The sequence below is a fragment of the Serinus canaria genome, chromosome 1A, assembly GCF_022539315.1.
Source record: "Serinus canaria isolate serCan28SL12 chromosome 1A, serCan2020, whole genome shotgun sequence".
NCBI classification, from domain to species: domain Eukaryota; kingdom Metazoa; phylum Chordata; class Aves; order Passeriformes; family Fringillidae; genus Serinus; species Serinus canaria.
Genome location: NC_066314.1, coordinates 1064501 through 1087404, shown reverse-complemented (window position 1 = coordinate 1087404; position 22904 = coordinate 1064501). Strand labels below are relative to the sequence as shown.

Sequence of the window (22904 nt, the reverse complement as noted above, 5' to 3'; positions counted from 1 at the left end):
GAGGAGCTCAAGGCGTGGTTTGTCGTGGCAGTTAAATGCGAGTTACATAAGATTTACACAGGAGTTACTTGTGACTTACCCCGGCTGTTGCCAAAGGCCCCAGAGGGTTGGATTGCCACGTGAATTACACGTGATTTCGATGTCAATTCCATGTGAATTCCGCATAAATTCCATGCGAACTCCACAGGAGTGCCCGTTCCTTGGCCAGGAGCCCAGATGATTTATTTATCTATTTATTTATCTCTCTGTCGGCCAGCGGAACCTCACTCCCCTCACAAAATAACGACGCGGCTCCTTTAAGACGCGCCCTCACTCTGGCCCCGCCCCTTCAGCGCGCGGGTGGGGGCGCGGCTTGGCGAGGCGAAAGGCGCCGGCGTTGATTGACAGCGCTGCTGCCCAATCAGATGTCAGAGAGCGGGACGGGGGCGGGGCTTCCGGCGGAGTTGCTGAGGCGGCGGCGCTCGGAGGAAGCGGGAGCGGGGCCGCCATGATCAAGAAGTTCGATAAAAAGGACGAGGAGTCCGGTATGGGGGGGCTGGGGGCGAGGGGAGTGGGGCTGGGGCTAAGAGGGAGCTGAGGGGACAGCGGGGGTGGAGGTGAGGGGGGCGCTGAGGTGTACGGGGGGGTGGAGGTGAGGGAGCTGAGGGGATGCTGAGGTGAGGGAGAGGCTGAGGGGATGCTGAGCTGAGGGCAATGCTGAGGTGAAATAGAATTCCCAGAGCAGCCCTGGATCCCTGGAGGTGCCCCAGGCCAGGCTGGAGCGAGCTGGGATAGAGGAAGGTGTCCCTGCTGATGGCAGGAGGTGGAAGTGAATGATCCTTAAATCTTCTTCCAGCCCATCCCAGGTTCTGTGATCTCCATCTCTCACAGCTCATGAGGTATTTGTGTTTCTGCCGTAAGGACTGACTGACAAAGGATTTCTCCCCTCTGGTGACAAATCTAAAGGAGCTGGGCTCTGTTTGCTCTCCCTTTTTGGACAGCTGCTTTTTAGAGAGGGTTTTATCCCTGCCTCAGCTCAGTGCAGATGTTTCATCCCTCAGAAAAAGAGGAGAGGGTTGATTACGCGTATTTATATAATAAACCCTATACAGTGCCCTAACCCTGAATGCTGAGAGCAGAAACTTCTCTTTTTTAGTCATTTTGCTGCACACAGCAACATCCAAAAGGCTTCAGAGGAGCCTCTCCAGACCTTCTCTGTCTGCACATCTGGAATTCACTCCAGGGACTTTGGAAACCTCTGGCCCCATCTCCCCGTGCCCAGCTGCACCCAGGGGATAAAACCCTGGTGCCCAGAGCAGCTGGGGCTGCCCTGCATCCCTGGAGTGCCCAAGGCCAGGCTGGACAGAGCTGGGAGCACCCTGGTGCTGGGTTTGGGGTTTTTTTCTACTTTTGTTAAAATTGGGATTGAAGCATTAGAGATGGAATTCTGGGTTTAGGTTTAGATGTTTGTTATTTTTTATTCATAACATAATTTGTGAGTTTTATAGTATTTTATTATTAAGTTATTAAATGGTTAATTATGTTTTGTATAAGGTTTTTGAGGTTAAACTATTTAATTAAGAAATAATATTTAAATATTTTTATTTTAATTTAATAACTAATTATTTGACATTTGTAATGTGGGCTTTTGTTTACTTACAAAACATTACTTAAACTTATGAAGAAGAAGGTAGAGAAGAAGGATTAGTTACTGTTCTAAAATTGTTATTTTTGTTTTAAACTCTAAGTTTTTTACTTAGTGATACTTCTAATTAAACTATACACTTGTACTCTGAGTGTTATTGATGAATTTTGGAAATTTCCTCTGTGGTTTTAGGTTAAATGTAGGGCTCTCCTGGGGGTTAGAGTTTGTGAGCCCAGAAAATTTAAAATTCTCAGTATTTATGACTCCAGCACCCTGGGGCAGTGGGAGGTGTCCCTGGGCAGTGCCTTCCAAAGTTCAGTCCCGTTTCCTACAACAACTGAGGCTGCCTGGAATTTGCTGTGCTGCTGCTCTGAGCTCCAAACGTGCCCAGCTGGGCTCGAGTTGGTTTCATTTTCAATTTCCTTCTGCTTGGGCTGGGAGAACCTGGGAATGAGGAATTCCTGCTTGGGAGGAGAGGAGCAGGAGCAGAAGTGCCTGCAAAGTGGTTTCAGTTCTGTTTCATGTCCTGTTCAGCAGCTCTGGTGTTGAAGCCTTCAGTGCTTTTGGTGCCTGAAGGAATAAAATCAGGTCGATTGGGAAAGTGGGAAGAGGAAATAGTTTTATGTAAAGCCATTAATGTATTAAAAGGTATTAAAAATATTAGGTATGTGAAAGGTATTAAATAAAAGGTATTAAAGTATTTTAAATAGCAGACAATTTTCTTCTTCCTCTCCTTTTTTATTTTATTTTTTACCTTTATTCTTTCTGTAACTCTGAATATATCGCTTAAGGAAGTGGATTCAAAGCTGTTGATGGCCAGCATCAGTTATTCAGAGAGGGATGTCACTGTTTTCAGATGGTTTGGTAAATTTTTGGGGCTGTTCCTGCATGTTCAGGCCGGTTGGGGTTTGAGGAATTCATTTCCACAACTGAGAGGTCTCTTTTTCCTCAGGGAGTGGCTCCAATCCTTTCCAGCACCTGGAGAAGAGTGCTGTGCTTCAGGAGGTAGGGACAATCTCAGGATAATGTCTGAAATTCATGATCTTCTCCTTCAGGAAGTGTTGCAGAGCAATTGTGGAGAAATGTGGGTGGCTAAATTCATAGCATGAATTGAAAGCCACACAAAGTGTAAATAAATTAATTTCATCTACAGTTAATGAGGGGTTTTTAGGGTAATCAGGTGACACGTGGCTTCTGCCTTCCATATGGACATGTGGCATCTCAGAGGGTTCTCCTGAAGAAAAAAATGTTTGATTTTAAGGCATTTTTGCCAGTTCCAGATGGCAAATTAAGTTGTTTGTGCTTTGTTCAGATTGCTGCAAATGAAAAGATGCAAGAACACATTCTGAGACTCATGTTTAATACAGATAAAAATTACAAACTGCTCTGCTGGAAACAGACTCATAGAATTTTGAACACATTCTCTGAGACTCATATTTAATACAGATAAAAATGACAAACTGCTCTGCTGGAAACAGACTCATAGAATTTTGAACACATTCTCTGAGACTCATATTTAATACAGATAAAAATGACAAACTCCTTGGCTGGAAACAGACTCATAGAATTTTGAACACATTCTTTGAGACTCATGTTTAATATAAATAAAAATGACAAGCTGCTTGTCTGGAAACAGATTCATTGAATTTTGAACACATTCTCTGAGATTCATATTTAATACAAATAAAAATGCCAAGCTGCCCAGCTGGAAACAGACTCATAGAATTTTGATGTTGAAAGAGAAATAATTGTTATGGGGATCTGTTCAAGCAGAATTTCTGTTTCATTTGCAGGCACGGCTCTTCAATGAGACCCCAATAAACCCACGAAGATGCCTCCACATCCTTACCAAGATCCTGTACCTGCTGAACCAGGTAACTGGTAGGATTTCTCTCCATCCAGAATGAATTTGAATAATATTTTAGTGGGAAATATTGAATATTTTTAATGGGAAAGAGGTTTTTCAAAGGGAAAGCTCCTTGGGAAACTTCCATCCCTGTGGAGGGCATTTAGAGTGGAGAGAATTGTGGATTCTCTGGGAAGGATGGGATGGTTTCTTCCAGGAGAAAGTCTCCAAGGAGAGCTTGCTGGTGTGTGGGAGGGCATTAGAAAAGGAGCTGGCTAATTCCTGCTTTTCCTCTCTGCTGATTCCAGGGTGAACACTTGGGAACCACGGAAGCCACGGAAGCTTTTTTTGCCATGACCAGATTGTTTCAGTCGAACGATGTAAGGAAGGACCTGGTGCTTTGCCCCTCCCTGCTCTGCCTGGGCCTGCTCTGCTGCCAAACCCTGGGACTGGGGATGTGGGAGGCAGGCAGTGCACTGGAGGAGCTCTGCAGGCAGCTCCTGCTTGGAAGTGAGGGACTGGATAAATAACACGGGCTTCTTCTGTGGGCTGGGTGGGGGTGGAGCTGGGCTCTGAGGTAATTCCTGCTGGAAAAGTGGGGGAGTGACAAAGCCTCAGTTTACAGAGCAGTGGCACTTGGTGGTTGTTGCTTCCCCTTGCAAATCACCATCTGCTTAATTGAAAATAGAATTGTAAAACTGCCTGCAGATCCAAGTTCTGATCCTCAGAAAGTAAGTTCTGATCCTCAGAAAGTAAGTTCTGATCCTCAGAAAGTAAGTTCTGATCCTCAGAAAGTAAGTTCTGATCCTCAGAAAGTTCTGATCCTCAAAAAGTTCTGATCCTCAGCCTTGATCTAATTGGGGCAAGGGATGAGAACACCCTAAAAACCATAGAATGGTTTGGGAACTGAGTTTGGGAATTCAGCTTTGGGCTCAGCAGAGTGTAATGTCCTTCTGTGATCTCTTCTGCAGGGTGTGAGAGCTTAGAGCAGTGTGTTTAATCAATTTTAATTCAAAAGGGTTTGCTGGTTAGAGATTTGCCCAAGGAAGGTGGAGCTGTTCAAAGATGTCATAACAGTTTTGGGAGTGCAGGGTGTTTGAAGTGTGTCTCATATCCACATTTAAAAACTAAAGGATTTTTTAAAATATAAAGTTAATTGTCTTCAAAGGCTTAATGTCAACACTCCACATGTGTTTCCTTTTTTTTTTACAATGACAAAGTTATTTTCAAAGCTTTTAACTGATAATTGTGAGACTTCTGAGTACAGATATGCTGCATCACTTCTTTGATAATTATAATGCGTTTTTGTGTTAGTTCTTATCATGTTACAAAATACTGATGTCTTCCTCTTCTGATTCCTTTGATATCAGGGAGTTTGGTTCTTATCCAGGGATTAAATGTAGTTCTACACTTTTAACTTTGAATTAAGAACAATGTGTTTTGCTTAAAACTTATTTTTCTTTCAAAAAATAAACTTTTTAAAGTGAACATTTATCTTTTGAAAATATAAATGTTCATTTTTCTTTTAAAACTTATCATTGAGTTTAATCTTGTTCATCACATTTCCACAGCAAACCCTCAGAAGAATGTGTTACCTCACAATCAAAGAGATGGCCAATATCTCTGAGGATGTCATCATTGTCACCAGCAGGTGGGACAGCCTCCAGAGCCCAGGAAAAAGGGTTTTCCCCTCTGGAAAAGGGGCTGCAGCTCCCTGGCTTTGCTTGAGGTTTTATAAGGATCCAACAGTTCAGTGATGCACAGTCTGTGCCACCCTCTGAAATGTTATTTTGTTCCCACTCTCTGGGAGAATTCAGTTTATCAAATGGTTGTTACTTTGTTTTCTTGTGGTTTAGGGTGTTGGGGGTTTTTTATTCCTGTTTTGTCAGGGCTTAGGCTGTGACTTTGCAGGCAGAGCGGTTAAAGAAAAGCAGAGCAAACCCCAGTTCATTCTGATCTGAACTCTAAATTTTTTAAGAGTGAACTCAATTTTTTAACTGCAAAAACAGGCATTGCAGCTGTTGCAAGAGCAAGAATTGCATCTGTTGTTGGATTGCTGAACAGCTTTAGAAATATATAAAATAAGCCAAGCTGAACTTTGCTCGCTGTTTCTAAATCAGAATTCCATGTGGAACAAGCAGCAGCACAAGAAGGAGAATGAGCTAAACAATTCCAGGGACTGTGCATTCCTAGCTCAGGTTTTGATTGCTAAATCTCAAATGGAGCTGATGATGAGGAGGCTGTTCCTGAGCAGGGCTAGAGCAGCTCAGTGAGGTGGGTGTCACACAAGCCCTGGGCATGGGGGTGTTCAGGAAATGCTGACAGGATGTTTTGGTGCTTTCAGTCTGACCAAAGACATGACAGGAAAGGAGGATGTCTATCGAGGCCCGGCCATCCGAGCTCTGTGCAGGATCACTGATGTGAGTACAGACTGGGGGGGAGCTGAGTGGCTTTGGAACCCCTAAACTGCCCTCTTGCAGGGTGCATTTTACAGCAGTGCTGGAACTGCTGCTTTGTGGAGGGCTGCTCAGTGCCCTGGGCAATTTCCAGCAGCTCTGGGACACTGGAGCACTGGGAATGTGCAACTGGAAGATTTGGGAGCTCCAGTTTCCATCTGGGTCTGCTTAGCTTGATGCCCTCTGCAGTTTCCAGGAGAAATGTGGTGCTGGAGCACTGGGAATGTGCAGCTGGAAGATTTGGGAGCTCCATTTTCTGTGGGGGATTGCTCTGCTTGATGTCCTGTGCCATTTCCAGGAGCTCTGCAGTTGGCAGGAACACTGGAAATGTGCACTGGAAGATTTCTCCAGTTTCTGTCTGAGATTGCTGCACTCAATGCTCTGTGTCATTTCCAGGAGCTCTGTTGGGCTGCAGCACTGGGGAGGTGCAGCTGGAAGATTTGGAAGCTCCAGTTTTTGTCTGGGATTGCTCTGATCCATGCCCTGTGCAATTTCCAGGAGCTCTGTGGGGCTGCAGCACTGGGGAGGTGCAGCTGGAAGGTTTGGAAGCTCCAGTTTTTGTCTGGGATTGCTCTGATCCCTGCCCTGTGCAATTTCCAGGAGCTCTGTGGGCCTGCAGCAGTGGGAATGTGCAGCTGCAATGTTTGGAAGCTCCCATTTCTATCTGGGATTGCTCTGATCCACGCCGTGTGCAATTTCCAGGAGCTCTGTGGGGCTGCAGCACTGGAAGGTGCAGCTGCAATGTTTAGAAGCTCCAGTTTAGTCTGGGGTTGCTCTGATCCATGCCCTGTGCAATTTCCAGGAGCTCTGTGGGGCTGCAGCACTGGGAATGTGCAGCTGCAATGTTTAGAAGCTCCAGTTTCTGCTCTGGGGTTGCTCTGCTGGTGACTTTGTCACTGACCCTTCAGGACCAAGCAGCTCAAAGTCACATCTACCTTGCAGAATTAACTCAAGATTTTTTGCTGAAGTCTTTTGAATGTGGATTTTTGCTTTCTGCTGCTGTTTTCCTCTCCTTCCAAAGCATCCCCACTTCCCTTTGCCCTGTTTTCCCCTTGCCAGGGTACAATGCTCCAAGCCATTGAGAGGTACATGAAGCAGGCCATTGTGGACAAAGTCCCTGGTGTGTCCAGCTCTGCACTGGTGTCTTCCTTGGTAAGCAAAGCAGATTTTTGTAAATCTGGGGGTTTGTCAGGCTGGGAAGGTGACCCTGCTGTGTCTGTTTTGGTTTTTCCTCATCTGACTGGAAAATAAGAAAGAGCAGAGTTTCCTTTCTCTCCTCCAATTCCTTTCTTACATTTGAGTACATCAGTCATGAAGATTTTTAGTGCAGCCTGGTGCAAAATGCTCAGATTTCTGCAGTCAGTGTAAAACTTGAATTTATCTGGGGAGGGGCCATGAAATCACCTGCTGAAACTGCAGTTCAGGATTATTTCTGCTAATGGACACCAGGAGGGCAAGATGAAGGAATCCACTCTGATTTCCTCTCCCTTTTTGAGGAGAAAAGGCTGGAAAAGATCTCATGAGTGAATATTTTTATTCCTGGAAGTGGAGCATGGTGATTTGAGACTGAGGTGGAGGGAAATCCACAGTTCCCAGGGGTGTAGGGTAAAGAGTGGCTGGGAAACTGCTGTGAGCTTGTCTCCAACCTCAATTCTTTTGCAGCACATGATGAAGATCAGCTATGACGTGGTCAAAAGGTGGATCAATGAAGCTCAGGAAGCAGCTTCCAGTGACAACATCATGGTACAGGTGTGTCTGAGAGTGGCTGTCCCTAAAAATGCTGGGGGGGGCTTAGTGGCATTCTGAGAGTTCTGAAGAAAACTTCAGGAAAGAAAAATCTTCTTTTTCTTTAGTCTTTTAAAAGCAAGGATTGGGATTTTTAGAATAAACTTGACAGTTTCAAAAAATTAATGACTTTTTCCATGATGCCAGCATGAAATTCTTAATTAAGAGCTGGCTGTTCTGGAGTTCTCTTCCCTTTTTCCTCCGAAATTTCTGGGAGCTGGAATGCTGCTGCCTGTCCCACAGTGGTTCTTACAGACAAAATTTGGATCTGAGTGCTCAAAAAGTGGGAAATTATCTCACTGCTTCCTAATGAGCATCTCTTGGCCTTCAGAAAATTTGCCAGATGCAAAAGATGAACCCAAATATTAGCAAGAACTCCACAAGAGTAAAATTTTTTGCACAGATATTCCTGACATTTGTGGATATGTAATTGTTCAGAATGTGGAATCGTTCTGGCTGTTGCAGACTCATGATCAGAAAAAATTCTGTAAAATCAGCTTTGTTCTTGCCCACTTAGCAGCTTCATTAAGCCTTGCAGTAAATCAGTTTTATGGAAGGAAAAAAAGCCCCCAAAATAACTTGGCAAGCAAAAGAAGTGTCCCTTTGTGCTTCCATCAAAAAGACCACAAGGATTTTTGTGAGGTCAGCTGTCTTTTCAAGGCCTTGGGATATCCTGGCTGTGGAGTTCATTAAAAATGCAGGAATTACTGTGCAAAGGCAAAACCTTTGAAGTTATGAGATTTAATGGGGGGGGGAAAAAAAGGAAATCAATTAACTTTGTGGCTCTTTGGATCTTCAGGAATAGTTGAGAGTGGACAGAAAGGGCAAGGAAACGTTGCAGATCTTTGCAACTTGTCAGGAATCTCAGCCCAGCTGAGGTTAGAAGGTATTTCTGCCAGGAAAGGGCAATAATTACCCCTCTTTTGGTGTTCTGCTGTGGATTTTCCAGCTGTACTCAGTGCCTGCCCCTCTGTTTCCCATCCCATAGTATCATGCTTTGGGGCTGCTCTATCACCTTAGGAAAAACGACCGCCTGGCTGTGTCCAAGATGCTGAATAAATTCACCAAATCTGGCCTGAAATCCCAGTTTGCCTACTGCATGCTGATCAGGATTGCCAGCAAACTCCTCAAGGAGTCTGAAGAGGGGTAAGTAAGAGTCAGGGTTTAAATCACAGCAATTAATTAAGGTTTGGAAAGAGCTGTGGGTTTTTTAGTGTTTGTGGAAATCTCCACAGAAACTGAACTGCAGGGCTGGGATAATGCAGGGACTTAATCTTAAAGGGGTTTTCCAACCTAAAAGATCCTGGGATTGTTGTGTTTGTAGCTATGAAAGCCTTGGACCTGATATGAAATGGATTTCCCAGCCTAAAATCCTGGGATTGTTGTGTTTGTAGCCATGACAGGCTGGAAAAACCCTTTGAATCCAAGACTAAAAGATCCTGGGATTGTTGTGCTTGTAGCCATTGAAGTTTTGGACTCAAATGGCTTTTTCCAGCCTAAAATCCTGGGATTCTTCTTTTGTAACCATTAAAGTTTTGGACTCAATTTTAAAGGGGTTTTTCCAACCTAAAAGATCCTGGGATTGTTGTGGTTGTGGCTTGAAAGTCTTGGACTCAATTTTAAGGGGTTTTTCCAGCCTGAAATCCTGGGATTCTTCTTTTGTAGCCATGAAAAGTCTGGGACTTAAAGGGGTTTTTGCAATCTAAAAGATCCTGGGATTGTTGTGTTTGTAGCTATGAAAGTCTTGGATTCAAAGGGTTTTTCCAGCATAAAAGGTCTTGGAATTGTTGTATTTGTAGCCATCAAGGCTTGGACTCCATCTTAAAGGGATTTTTCCAACCTAAAATCCTGGGATTCTTCTTTTGGAACCATTAAAGTTTTGGAGTCAATTTTAAAGGGGTTTTTCCAACCTAAAAGATGCTGAAATTGTTGTGTTTGTGGCCATGAAAGTCTTGGGCTCAGTTTTAAAGGGGTTTTTCCAACCTAAAAGATGCTGAAATTGTTGTGTTTGTGGCCATGAAAGTTTTGGGCTCAGTTTTAAAGGGATTTTTCCAGCCTAAAGTCCTGGGGTTGTTGTGTTTGCAGGCATGAAAGTCCCCTGTTTGACTTCATCGAGAGCTGCCTGAGGAACAAGCACGAGATGGTGATTTATGAGGCTGCCTCTGCCATCATCAACCTGCCAAACTGCACTGCCAGGGAGCTGGCACCTGCTGTGTCAGGTTGGTCACTGCCCTTTGTACCCCTCAAACAGCTGGAAGAAAGGAATCTAGAGAAAATCCAGCAGAATTGCAACTCCCAAACCCTGATTTTCTGGTCACTTGGGGTTAAAAGTCCTTTAATCCTGAGTTAAAGGCTTCTGGATGAGATCCCTTTTCCATCCAGAGGTTTAGATAAATGGCATTAGAGGTGGCACGGGGTGGTGCTTGTCTTGATCCAGCTGCAGAAATTTGGGATGGGAGGGAATCATGGAATGGATGGGGTTGGAAGGGACCTTAAAGATCACCCAGTGCCACGGCAGGGACACCTTCCCCTGTCCCAGTGTGCTCCAAGCCCTGTCCAGCCTGGCCTTGGACCTTTCCAGGGATGGAACAGCCACAGATTCTCTGGGAAAGCTCTCCTCCAGCTGGAATATGGAACTGGAATGTGGAGACAGCTGAGCCACCCCCTGTTACTGGCAGTGGGATAAAACCAGGAGTTTCTGTCTAACCTGTGTGCTAAATTATGCATGGAGCTGCAGGAACATTTAGCAGTGTGTAGCTGGAGCTATATTAGACTTCCTACTCTATTTCCTTTCTCTGAAAGAGGCCATATCTTTGGTTTTGGTTGGTTTTTTTATTTTTTCTTTCCCAGTGTTGCAGCTTTTCTGCAGTTCTCCCAAACCCGTCCTGCGCTACGCAGCCGTGCGGACCCTCAATAAAGTGAGTGCTTCAAAACCTCCACCCCAGCTTCATTCTCTGAGATCAGAGCCAGCCAGCAGTGCCCAATGATGTGTGTGTTACCTCAAGCACAGCAGCTGCCCTTGGGATGGCCTTATTTGGAATTATTCCATGCTGGAGAATTGGCTTTTCCATGCCAGCTCTTCTGGTGGCACAGAAATCTTTCCTGCACTCAGGCTGTGCTTGCTCATTTTGGGACCATGGGAATAGAACAAGCTGTGGTTTGATAATCTTTGAGCTTTCAGCTGCAATCCTGGATATTTAATATTATGAAATCCACTTAAAGATTCTGATATCAGAGCTGCACAACACAACAGCAAAAATTTGAGATTCAAACCCACGAGCTGTAACTTAAAATCCATTTAAAACACTGCAACCAAACCCCCTGAGCTCTGCTTGCATCCAGTGCTTTGAACTGCAGGGTGCTCCACCTCCCACATAACTGTGGAATTGCATTCCTTGCAGGTGGCCATGAAACATCCATCTGCAGTCACTGCCTGCAACCTGGACCTGGAGAACCTGATCACAGACTCCAACAGGAGCATCGCCACGCTGGCCATCACCACGCTGCTCAAGACTGGCAGCGAGAGCAGCGTGGACAGACTCATGAAACAGATCTCCTCCTTCGTGTCAGAAATCTCAGATGAGTTTAAGGTGTGGCATTGGAGGCCTCTGCTCTTTCCAGCTGCAGGTTTTTCTCCCATTCTTGTTTTGTTTCTTTTCTTTAATGAAGCTTTTCCTGTTTGTCAATGCTTTGGTGGTTTAGTCTGGCAGGGCAAAATTCTGAATTTCCTTTCCAGCTTAATTATCTTTGTATGCCTTCCTCCCACCATTCCAAGGAAGGAAGAATATCATTTCATTGTGTAGTTCCTTCTGGTTGTTTTAGAGAGGAGGAAAGATTTTAAGTGAGTTTATATCACATCAGTCTTGATGCATAGTTAGGAAACTGTGTTCATTATGAATTTCTACCTAATTTGTAAGATCTGTAGTGACTAAACTAGTAAGAAATTGGTGTACAGTTTGGAAGCTGTGTTAATTATGAATTTCTACCTAATTTGTAAGTTTTATAGTGACTAAGCTGGTAAGAAATTGGTTCAGGATGGTTCAGTTGTACCTGTTACATCATGGGGAGTACAGCTCTGCAAAATCAGTCTGCTTCAAGTGCTCTTTAGTCCTTGTTTTTATGAGAAAAATAAGTATCAGACAAGTTTGAAATTGCAAAGTATTTTAATGCCAGAACATGACAAATTAAAATTGGATAAGGAAGGAAGGAAGGACTTTGAGTGAACACATTCCATCCTAAATCCCAGTCTTTTTAGCAAAGCCAGGCCTCACAAACCCTGAGAATCCACCACCTGATTTTTATCCTTGTGCATGGATTTAATCACTCCAGGTGACAGCCTGAGCTGTGTTTTTCCCAGGGAAATGAGCCCATGACCCACATCCTTCTGTGTCCCTGCAGGTCGTGGTGGTGCAGGCCATCAGTGCCCTGTGCCAGAAGTACCCTCGGAAGCACAGCGTGATGATGACCTTCCTCTCCAACATGCTCAGGGATGATGTACGTGGGACTCTTGCTCTGGGGAGGGGTTTTGGCAGGATTTTGGTAGGTTTGGACCTGCTTGGGAGAAGAGTCTCTTCTGTCACTGGGTGCACAGGGAGGTGAGGGGGAGTTATTGCAGCTCCTGGTGGGTCAGACTTGTGTGAAATGCTTGGGAGTTGGTGATGCCTGGAGTGGCTCCCTGGAGCAGAGGCTGGACAGGATTAAGAGAGTAAAGTGGGTGTTTATTAAAGGTCTTTATTGGGTACACCTGATGACTTGAGAGGCTCCCTAGAGCAGAGGCTGGACAGAGTTAAAGGGATAAAATAGAGATTTGTTAAAGGCCTTCAGTAGGTGCAGAGGCTGGGCAGTGCCAATGTGATAAAGCAGGGGTTTATCAAAGGCCTTCACAGGACACACCTTGGGCAGGGCAAGAGCCCAGCCAGGGCTACACCCAAGATGGACTCTGAGCCTGAGTTTTCTCACTTTTATAAGTTCTGGTCCATTTCCATACTGGGGTCAATTGTCCAGTTCCAGCTCCAGGTTCTGTCCCATCCTCCCAGACTGCTCTCCTCAATTCCCTGCTGTTTGCACTTTTTGGGCCTGAGGCTGCCCAAAACCTGAGGGGCTGGACAAGGATTGCTCTGTGTGACTGAGCTGTGAGGAGAACTTGCTGGCACTTGATATGAAGTTCAGAGTCACTAATGCAGTGCAGAACCTGGAAAATAGGAAATATAAAACTGAAGGCATCACACTTGGGGCAGTCAAAACCCTCTGAGGGGTTACACCCAGGATGGATGATGGCCACAAGTTTTTCAGACAATTATAAGTTTGGTCCATTTACATATGGGGATTAATCCTCCAATTACAGCTTCAGGTAATGAAGTCATGTACCCCCAGTTTGCTCCCCCCCACCCAGAGTCACTTTTATTTATACTTTCCAGGGCCTGAGGCTGTAGGGTGTGCCTGAGTTTCAGGCCTAGAGGGATTGTTTTGTCTGACCAAAACGTGAGGACAGTAACTAACACTCTGTATGGAGTTTGGAGTTATACCCTAAAGCAGTACAGAATTGGAAAAACATAAAAGCTCAAATCCTAATGCTGAGGGTGCTCACAGGGCTGGGAATGTCCTGTGAGGTCATCCAGTCCATTTTATCCCCCAATTTGTACAAATGATTGTTGTTTTCTCCATGGGAAGCAGTCAGTGAAGCATGAAGGAGCTGAGCATTGCTCCAGTGCAGGCCTCACTGTCCCTGATTTCCCTTTGCCAGGGTGGCTTTGAGTACAAGAGAGCCATTGTGGATTGCATCATCAGCATCATCGAGGAGAACCCCGAGAGCAAGGAGGCAGGGCTGGCTCACCTGTGCGAGTTCATCGAGGACTGCGAGCACACCGTGCTGGCCACCAAGATCCTGCACCTGCTGGGCAAGGAGGGCCCCAGGACCCCCTCCCCCTCCAAGTACATCCGCTTCATCTTCAACAGGGTGGTGCTGGAGAACGAGGCTGTCAGGGCTGGTGAGTGCAGCTCCAGGCCTGCACTTCTGCCTCTTTGCCTTTTCCTCAACCTGGCAATGAAATTCCAGATTATTGTAGTAAGGTGTCCTGCTTTAGGGTAAATTTGGGAGAAAATCTTCTAAAGGTTTCTCTAGAAAGCAGATTCAAGCAGCCCCACACTGTGCTGGCCACCAGGATCCTGCACCTGCTGGCCAAGGGAGGGCCCCAGGGTGGTGCTTGAGAAGGAGACTGTGAGGGTTGGGGAGTGCAGCTCCAGGCCTGCACTTCTGCCTCCTTGCCTTTCCTCAACCTGGAAATGAAATGCCAGATTATTGTAGTAAGGTGTCCTGCTTTAGGGTAAATTTGGGAGAAAACCTCCAAAGGGGTTTCTCAAAAACCCCTTTGAGAGAGGAGACTGAAGCTGTCAGGGCTGGTGAGTGCAGCTCCAGGCCTGCACTTCTGCCTCCTTGCCTTTTTGTTAGAATCCCACATGCTGAGAACTCTCAGAACTTTGGGGCTGTAAGCCAAAGCTTAGAATTAAACTCAAGACTTGATCTGAGACCTTAGAATAAACTTCCAAACTTAAATGCTAAAAGTGAGAATGTGGATTTATAGTTTAGAGCAGAGAGAAGTTAAACTAAGTAAAGTTTAGAGTTTTAAAGTTAAGATATAGAAAAAATAAAAGTAGTTACAGAGATAAAGAGTTTAAAATGCAGTACTGTAAGTTTGTGTCATAACATAATTAACTAAAAATACTTACACTAGAACATAAATCCACAAAACAAAATATTTAAAGATTAAGTCAAAAACATAAATATCCTTGTTAACAGTGTTTTATTAGTCAATAGATCCTTAAAAAGTCTTATAACTAAGAATCTTGTAGCCTTCTAAACCATATTATAACAATAAAAACCAAATTCATCCTTCCTACCTACGTAAAAAATATACCACATCCCCAAAAACAATTCAAAAATCCCATCTGCAATTCCTTCCAAACTAAATCATTACACCTTTTTCTCAACCTGACAATGAAATTCGAGATAATTGTAGTAAGGAGTGTCCTGATTTTGGACAAATTTGGGAGAAAACCTCCAAAGGGGTTTCTCTAGAAAGCAGATTGAGGCAGCCTCTCCCCCAGCTGCTTTTCAGAGCTGTTAAGTTGATGTTGATCACAGAACTGTTTCCATGTGGAAATACAGGAATAGTTGGGCCTTTCCATATCACTGCAAGGTTGCTGGAAGTGAAGAGCTGCGTCAATGCAAAGTTCAGGGCTGTGAGGATGTGTTTGTGTTTGTGCAGCCCTTGGGCTGCTCTGACACCTCCCTGCTCTCTCTGCAGCTGCTGTCAGTGCTTTGGCCAAGTTTGGGGCACAGAATGAGAATCTGCTTCCCAGCATCCTGGTGCTGCTGCAGAGGTGAGTGGGGCTGGCTGGGCCTGGGGGGACACTCTGGTGGCTGCAAACAAGGTCCCAGCAGCTGGGGCTGGCACTGGGGCTGGCAATGCCAGCTGGGAGTGGGAAAATGCTTCTGCCACCTTTCCTGTGTGGCTGGAGGGAGCAGAGCACTGCTGGAGGGGAGGATACAGGGAAATGGAGGATGGGATTGGTCATGGAGACATGTGGTGGTAATTTGGCCTGAGGACATTGCTCAGGGGGTAATAAATCAGAGTCATTGACTGCTGTGGGTTGGAAGAGCTGGAAACTCATCCTGTGCCATGGCCATGGCAGGGCTCCTTCCACTGTGCCAGGGTGCTCCAAGCCCCATCCAGCCTGGCCTTGGATCTTCCAGGGATCCATCCAGGAGCAGCCACAGCTGCCAAGGCCTCCCCATCCTCACAGACAGGAATTTCTTCCTCACATCCAACCCAAATCTCTTTTAGTTTGAATTGTTCCCCCTTGTGCTATCAATATCTGCCCAAATAAAAAGTCACCTTCCCCCTAGAGAGCTTTTCTATATGTGAGCATTTTTTAACAGCCCTTGAAGCAAGAAAATTCCTGTCCAGGTTACTCAGGAGTAACAGTTGTGTTTCCAGAGCTGGCTGTTCCCATGTCACATGTTCATGTTTCTTCTTAAGACATGTAGTGTTAATGATTTAATTGAAATTACACCAACTCCTGTATTGTACAAACAGGTTTTTGCCCACTTTGAAAATCCCAGGGGGGAGCTGTGGCTCTCACTGCAGTATCAGAGGCAGCTTTGTCAGTGCCATTTTTAGCTCAGCTCTCTGGTGGCCAGAGCTGGCTGACCTTGTCCCCTTGTCCCCAAACAGGTGCATGATGGACAGCGACGACGAAGTCAGGGACAGGGCAACGTTCTACCTGAATGTCCTGCAGCAGAGACAGCTGGCCCTGAATGCTGCCTACATTTTTAATGGTCAGTGAGAAAAAGGAACCCACTCAGAGCTGTTGATTCACGTGTTTTTTCTGGCCTTAGCACTTCCCTGCCAAGTGCTTGTGCTGAGAGTGGGAGATTTAACAATCTAAGCTGTCCAACCTGGCCTTGGACACTCCCAGGGACACAGGGACAGCCACAGCTGCTCTGGGAATCCTAGAGAATCTAAATCTGGGAAGCATGGTGTGGGAAATGGAGCCAGGAGTGTGACCTGGGCTTTCATTTCTTGGTTTTTGCTCCATCTTTTCCAATCCAAAATGAGGGTTGGTTATAAAATCACTTTGTCTGTGATTAAAAATTCACATGAGCAGAGGATTTAATTAATCCATGTAAAATTCTTGAGATTGAGCTGTTTAGGCTTGGCAACTTCGTGTCATCTTCAGAGCAGCTTTTTTTTCAGCTCTGCCTGTTTTGTGTTTCCTGTGGATCAGCAGTGCCTGGAGCAGTTCCAGCTCTCAAAACCAAATTTTTCTGCCTTTTTCCTCTGCAGGGCTGACAGTCTCTGTTCCTGGGATGGAGAAGGCCCTGCACCAGTACACACTGGAGCCCTCAGAGAAACCCTTTGACATGAAAACAGTTCCCCTGGCCACAGCCCCGATCTTTGAGCAGAAAGCAGGTAACCCCCAGACTGGTGGGCACGGGCTGAGGCAAGGCTCAGAGCCTTGGGGCTGCTGATCTCGTTAGCAGGGACAAATCTGTGCATAATCAGCACTTATTGGTTCACAGCCTTTGGAAAAGGCCACTCCAGGAGCTCCCAGTCACTTCTCTGGCTTTCTTCCATGTCCTTGCACAATTCTTGAGCATCTTCACTTAGCACAACCAACTTTGGAGTTCCTTTTTTTTTTTCCTTCCCTTTCCTCCTTTAATTTTTTTCCTGGCTTTTCAGAGTTAAGGTGTGGTTTATTCCTCATAACTCAGCTTTACTTTCTCTACTTTCAATCCAGTATTTCCACACCAAAAAAAAAAAAAAAAGCTACTTCAGTGTGTGAGGAGCCAGGCTGGCAGTGCTTTGCAGCAGAATATAAGAAACATACAGGGAATGTAATAAATATAAGGAAGATACTATAAGGAAGATAATCTAAGGAATATTTAGTGGAGATTTAATGACATTTAAACCTCCTGCTTGGTTGAGTTGAGACAGAGCACAAAGTCTTTGCTTTTTTTCTCTACAGAGATTGCCCTGGTGACCAGCAAACCTGAGAAAGTGGCTCCCTCACGCCAGGATATATTTCAAGGTAGGAGAGATCTGTGGCTGTCCAGAGCTCCAGGAGAGCTGCAGAGGGACTGGGGACAAGGCCTGCAGGGACAGGAGCCAGGGAATGGCTCCCAGTGCCAGAGGGCAGGCATGGATGGGATCTGGGCAATGAGGAATTCCTGCCTGGGCTGGAACTGCCAGAGCAGCTGGGGCTGCCCCTGCATCCCTGCAGTGTCCCAGGCCAGGCTGGACACTGGGATGGAGCAGCCTGGGATGGTGGGATTGGAATGGGATGGGATTGAAGGTCCCTTCTCACCCAAACCATTCTGGGATCAGGGAGGCTCAGAATCCATCCCGAGGGATTTTGATGGAAGTTGGGGATGGAAAAGGGAAGGGAGACCCTTCCTGGAGTCCTGAGATTCCCAGTGATGCCCCCAGATCCCAAAATTCATTCCTAGAGCAGAGTCAGGATGGGGATGGATCCAATCCCAGGCTGGGAGAGCTGGGAATGGAGGGAATTCCCTGGGAGAGGGAGACTGGGGTGGGATTTTGGGAAGGGATTCCCAGAGCAGCTGGGGCTGCCCCTGCATCCCTGGAGTGTCCCAGGCCAGGCTGGACACTGGGGCTGGAGCAGCCTGGGACACTGGGAGGTGTCCAGGGGGTGGAACTGAATTATCCTCAGTGTCCCTTCCTACCCAAACCATTCTGGGATTCTCTGAAATGTTGAATGAGGGCAGGATCAGAGCCTGTCCCTGCTGATCCTCTTTTCCCTCCTGCACAGAACAACTGGCAGCCATCCCAGAGTTCAAGGGCCTGGGTCCCTTGTTCAAGTCCTCTGAGCCAGTGCAGCTCACAGAAGCAGAAACCGAGTATTTTGTTCGCTGCATCAAGCACGTGTTCCCAGCCCACATCGTTTTCCAGGTGAGAGCACCCACCCCCTTCTGCCAGGGCCCAGCAAATTCCCTGTGTTCTGATCAAATTGGCAGAATTGATCAGAACACAGGGAATTTGCTGCATGCCATGGAGGGTTTGAGCTGATCTGGTGTGGGGGGGAGCTCTGGATGAGGAGGTGTTTGCAAATCCTTTTCCCTGTTTGCTGCTGCAGTTTGACTGCACAAACACCTTGAATGATCAGCTCCTGGAGAGAGTGACAGTGCAGATGGAGCCATCAGATGGCTATGATGTGATCTGCTGCATCCCAGCTCCCAGCCTGGCCTACAACCAGCCTGGCATGTGCTACACCCTGGTCAGGATCCCCCAGGATGACCCCACTGCAGGTGAGAAATTGTGTCCCACCGATCCCTCAAAGGGAGGGTTTGGGGAGTGCCAGGAGTGGGGTTTGGTTCATCCTGACCTCCTTGGATTTTCCTTGTCTGTGTGTGTGGTGGTTTCAGTTTGAACTGGGTGGAAATAGTAACTTTGTGTAGTGGTTTTGGTTTGTTCATTGGAGATTTTGTTCATTTTGAGATGTTTTTGGTTAATGTATTGGGGAGTGTGGTGGGTTTGGTGTTGGCTAATTATTAATGTATTTACCTGTGAGATAGGATTAGGAGAAGGTAAACCAGGTTTAAAAATTTCAAAGGATATAAAGAAAAATTTATTAACAGTAACTAAAATAAAGAGTAACAAGAATTAGAATAAAAAATTTAGAATGTTTTTTTTACATGTACAACTTCTCAGTCATTCCACAAAGTCTGTTACACAAAATCTCTTACATCACTTCCTTAGACACCTCCCATACAAAACCATCACACTGTCTCTCAAGTGCTGCTTTTTAGCTAAATAATTTTTATAAATCTGTTGGATGATTAAAAATGGGATGTTAAAGAGGATTGCAGAGCATGCAAGTAATGGAAACTTGGATTTATGGCCTGCAGTCAGTGAAAGGAGCACATTGAAAACCTTGGATGTTTTGTAGTGTTGAAGAACAGAACCACTGAAAGGAAAATGCAGATAGAATAAAAATATTCCTCATTTGAGGCTTAATTTAATGGACTAATTAATTTTTTCCTCTCTTTAGAGAATCAGAAACTACTACAAAATGCAGGAATGAGGTTTTCTTGGACATGAAACTTCCCTTTCTTTTCTTCCTCTCACTTAAACACCACTGGGTTTGCAGTTATCTGATGTGACTTATCAGTGGAGTGGATTTTTAGGTTATTTTAATACCAGAGAAGATTAGAACTAATCTAAATTTGCTAGGAATTTGTCAGGAATCCTCATGGAATTTGTCCTGGTGGCTGCTGCTGGATTTCATGGCAGCATTTGGAATCAGTGATTTGTTACCTCTGGAACTCTCCTGAGCTCCTCCTTTGGCCTTTATTTTAAAATCAAAGGGAAAATGATATTCAAGTGCTCTATCCTGGCCACATCTGTATTCCTGGAGCTAAACTGCTGGGAAGAGAGGGCTGCAGCAGAGGAATGTCCCCATTTATCCAGGATTTTGTCTCTTCCCAGTCACCTGCACCTTCAGCTGCACCATGAAGTTCACGGTGCGGGACTGCGACCCCAGCACGGGGGTGCCAGAGGAGGATGGCTATGAGGATGAGTATGTGGTGAGTCCAGGATTTCTTCCCTATTCCCCATTCTCTCTCATTTGGGAGAAATGTGACCATTGGGTCAAGTTTCTTTCAATTCTGAAACCAATCAATGTGCCTGAAACAGCAAAATTCTGTAAAATGTCATTTTTAGATCCTTCCCCAAAGCTTCATTTCTGTCAAAGTTTTAGTGACCTGTGGAATGGAATTTGTGGGGACAGAGAGGGGGGAAGGCAGAAATAACTTCCATTGTGTGTTTTCAGAATTGTGCTGCAAACTTTCCACCTCAAACATTTGGATTTTTGTTAATTAATGATAGGGATACAGACAGATTTCAGGAAGTTTTGGAGGAAATAAAGGCTGGGAAAGCTGGGGGTGCTCACCTGGAGAGGAGAAGGCTCCAGGGAGAGCTTCCAGCACATTCCAGGGCCTGCAGGGGCTCCAGGAGAGCTGCAGAGGGACTGGGGACAAGGCCTGCAGGGACAGGAGCCAGGGAATGGCTCCCAGTGCCAGAGGGCAGGCATGGATGGGATCTGGGCAATGAGGAATTCCTGCCTGGGCTGGAACTGCCAGAGCAGCTGGGGCTGCCCCTGCATCCCTGCAGTGTCCCAGGCCAGGCTGGACACTGGGGATGGAGCAGCCTGGGACAGTGGGAGGTGTCCCTGCCATGGATGGGGTGGCACTGGATCATCTTCCAAGACCCTTCCAACCCAAACCATCCTGGAGTTCCATGGATTCTGAGGAAGTCTCTCCATGGAAGAGGCCCGGGAGGGTCTGTAAAGACTTTGACCCATCAAGTGATGGCCTCATTTTCTGCTCTCCTTTAGTCCCACAGATGTTTTGTGTAAAAATTGTTAAGGATTATAGATGAATAAATAAATACTATTTATTTATTTATTCATCATAAATACTAGTCCCCTCTTAAATCAATACTATTTCCCTATAAGTAACCATAAATATTATTTCCACTCTTTTTAGAAGCTATTATGATATGGCTCTCCTGGAATTAAAACCAGGCATTGTCTTGGCAAAATGCTGTGGCCTCTTTTCCCCTTTCCAAGGTGAGGATTATTTCCATAACTGGCCTGAAAATTTCCCTTTTTTTTTCCTCCCAGTTGGAAGACTTGGAGGTGACAGTGTCTGATCATCTCCAGAAGGTTCTAAAGCCCAACTTTGCAGCTGCCTGGGAGGAGGTGGGAGATGACTTTGAGAAAGAAGAAACCTTTGCACTCAGCTCCATCAAAACCCTGGATGGTGAGATAATCCCTCATTTATTGATCACCCACCTGCCAGGCTGGGGTTTTATTTAATTTAATTATTTATTACCTGGATTGATTTTCTTCTTCAATCTCTGAATGCAGAAGCTGTCAATAACATCATCAAGTTCCTGGGCATGCAGCCCTGTGAGAGGTCAGATAAAGTGCCAGAAAACAAAAATTCTCACACCCTCTACTTGGCTGGTAAGTGTTCCTGCTGCTGAATTTCATGTTTCCCTGTCCCCACAGATTTTTCTAAATGAAGGGAAATGGTTTAGGAGATCCTACTGCTATTTTGGGAGTCTTTTTCTCTGTAGAAAGAGGTTTTTTCTCTGCAGTGACCCTGTGTATTGATTGCAGCTGGTCCTAACTTGGAGAGCTCTGTCTTGGATGTGCTCAGGCCAAGCTCTGGGAATGGGAGAACTCCACCTGTGGGAATGGTGCAGAATCTCTGATTTGGGAGCTTCCAGAGCAGACAGAATTGAATCCCTTAAATGCCTGAGTTTATCTCAGAAGGGTCCTTCTGGGAGTGTCTTGTTCTCAAGTTCCTGTAGCTAAAGACACATCCTGAGCTGCCCTGCAGCACCCACAACTTCTCCCAGAGCCATGGAATGGTTTAGGTGGGAAAAGCCCTCTGAGGTCATTGAGTCCAACCATCCCCAGCACTGCCAAGGCCACCACTGCCCCATGTCCCCAAGTGTCACATGGCTTTGAAATTCCTCCAAGGATGGGGACCCCACCCCTGCCCTGGGCAGCTGTGCCAGGGCTGGGCAGCCTTTTCCAGAAAGAATTGTCCCAAAATCCCCCCAGCCCCTGCCCTGGCCCAGCCTGAGGCCGTTCCCTCTGCTCCTTTCCCTGTTCCCTGGAGCACAGCCCGACCCCCCCGGCTGTCCCCTCCTGGCAGGGACTTGTGCAGAGCCACAAGGTCCCCCCTGAGCCTCCTCTGCTCCAGGCTCAGCCCCTGCCCAGCTCCCTCAGCCCTCCTGGTTCTCCATACCCTTCCCAGCTCCCTCAGCCCCTCCTGGTTCTCCAGACCCTTCCCAGCTCCCTCAGCCCCTCCTGGTTCTCCAGACCCTTCCCCAGCTCTGTTCCCTTCTCTGGACATGCTCCAGCCCCTCCAGGGCTCTCCTGTCCAGAGCTGTCCCCAGGATTCCAGGGTGTCCCTCAGGGGACAGTCCCTGCCCAAAGGCTGTGCCCACACTGGGGCTGGCACAGCCCAGGTGCCATTGGCCTTTTGCCCACTTGGGGACATCCACCACTGCCACCAGCACCCCCAGGGCCTGTCCCAGCCCTCCAAGCTGGAGCATTCCATGGGGATGTGAGCCACGTGCAGAACCTGGCTGAAGACTAAACCTGTCCTGCCCTGAGCCTCTCCAAAGTGACCTCTCCGTGTTGCTTTGTCCCAGGTGTGTACAGAGGTGGCTGTGACGTGCTGGTCAGGTCCAGGCTGGCCCTTGGGGACGGTGTGACCATGCAGGTGACAGTCAGGAGCAAGGACGAGACGTCTGTCGATGTCATCCTGGCGTCCGTGGGCTGAGGGTTCAACAGTGCAGCTCCTGGAGCTGCCCCTCCTCCCTGCTCTCCTTCTGCATGGGGTTTTTATTCCTCCCTTTGGGAAATCTTTTCTATGCTGTCCTTTAGTGGCTGGCTGGGACTGAGCCAGTCCCACTTCCCTTGTTGTCACACCATTCCCACCTAACTTATGGCATCTCAACCAGGGAAGAGAAAAGATGTGAGAAAACGGAATCAGATTTTTGTCAAAATTGCTTTTTATTAACAGAAAATAAACACTGGTTCAAGTGGTGGAATTCATATGAATTACTGTTAATAAAATAGAATTTTTTTGTTC

General features: G+C 46.3%; 1 protein-coding gene across 4 annotated transcripts; it reads left to right on the top strand.

Annotated features, from left to right (window-relative positions):
• Positions 1 to 412: 412 nt before the first annotated feature.
• COPG2 (COPI coat complex subunit gamma 2) lies at positions 413 to 22873 on the top strand. 4 transcript variants are annotated; one of them, XM_050969727.1, is made up of 25 exons: positions 413 to 524; positions 2577 to 2629; positions 3418 to 3498; positions 3779 to 3850; positions 5042 to 5121; positions 5815 to 5890; positions 6323 to 6466; positions 6986 to 7078; positions 7589 to 7675; positions 8700 to 8857; positions 9797 to 9930; positions 10562 to 10629; positions 11113 to 11301; positions 12110 to 12205; positions 13455 to 13698; positions 15016 to 15091; positions 15946 to 16049; positions 16558 to 16683; positions 17240 to 17302; positions 18044 to 18183; positions 18368 to 18539; positions 19720 to 19817; positions 20915 to 21053; positions 21161 to 21259; positions 22462 to 22873. In XM_050969727.1, the coding sequence occupies exons 1-25, from the start codon at positions 488 to 490 to the stop codon at positions 22590 to 22592; spliced, it is 2760 nt and encodes a 919-aa protein (XP_050825684.1). In that variant the 5' UTR covers positions 413 to 487; the 3' UTR covers positions 22593 to 22873. The 4 variants fall into 4 exon arrangements, with proteins under 4 accessions (XP_050825684.1, XP_050825686.1, XP_050825688.1 ...); XM_050969729.1 differs by lacking the exon at positions 6323 to 6466; XM_050969731.1 differs by lacking the exons at positions 413 to 524; positions 2577 to 2629; positions 3418 to 3498; positions 3779 to 3850; positions 5042 to 5121 and having other exon boundaries at positions 5812 to 5890; positions 6323 to 6351; positions 6454 to 7078.
• Positions 22874 to 22904: the final 31 nt, after the last annotated feature.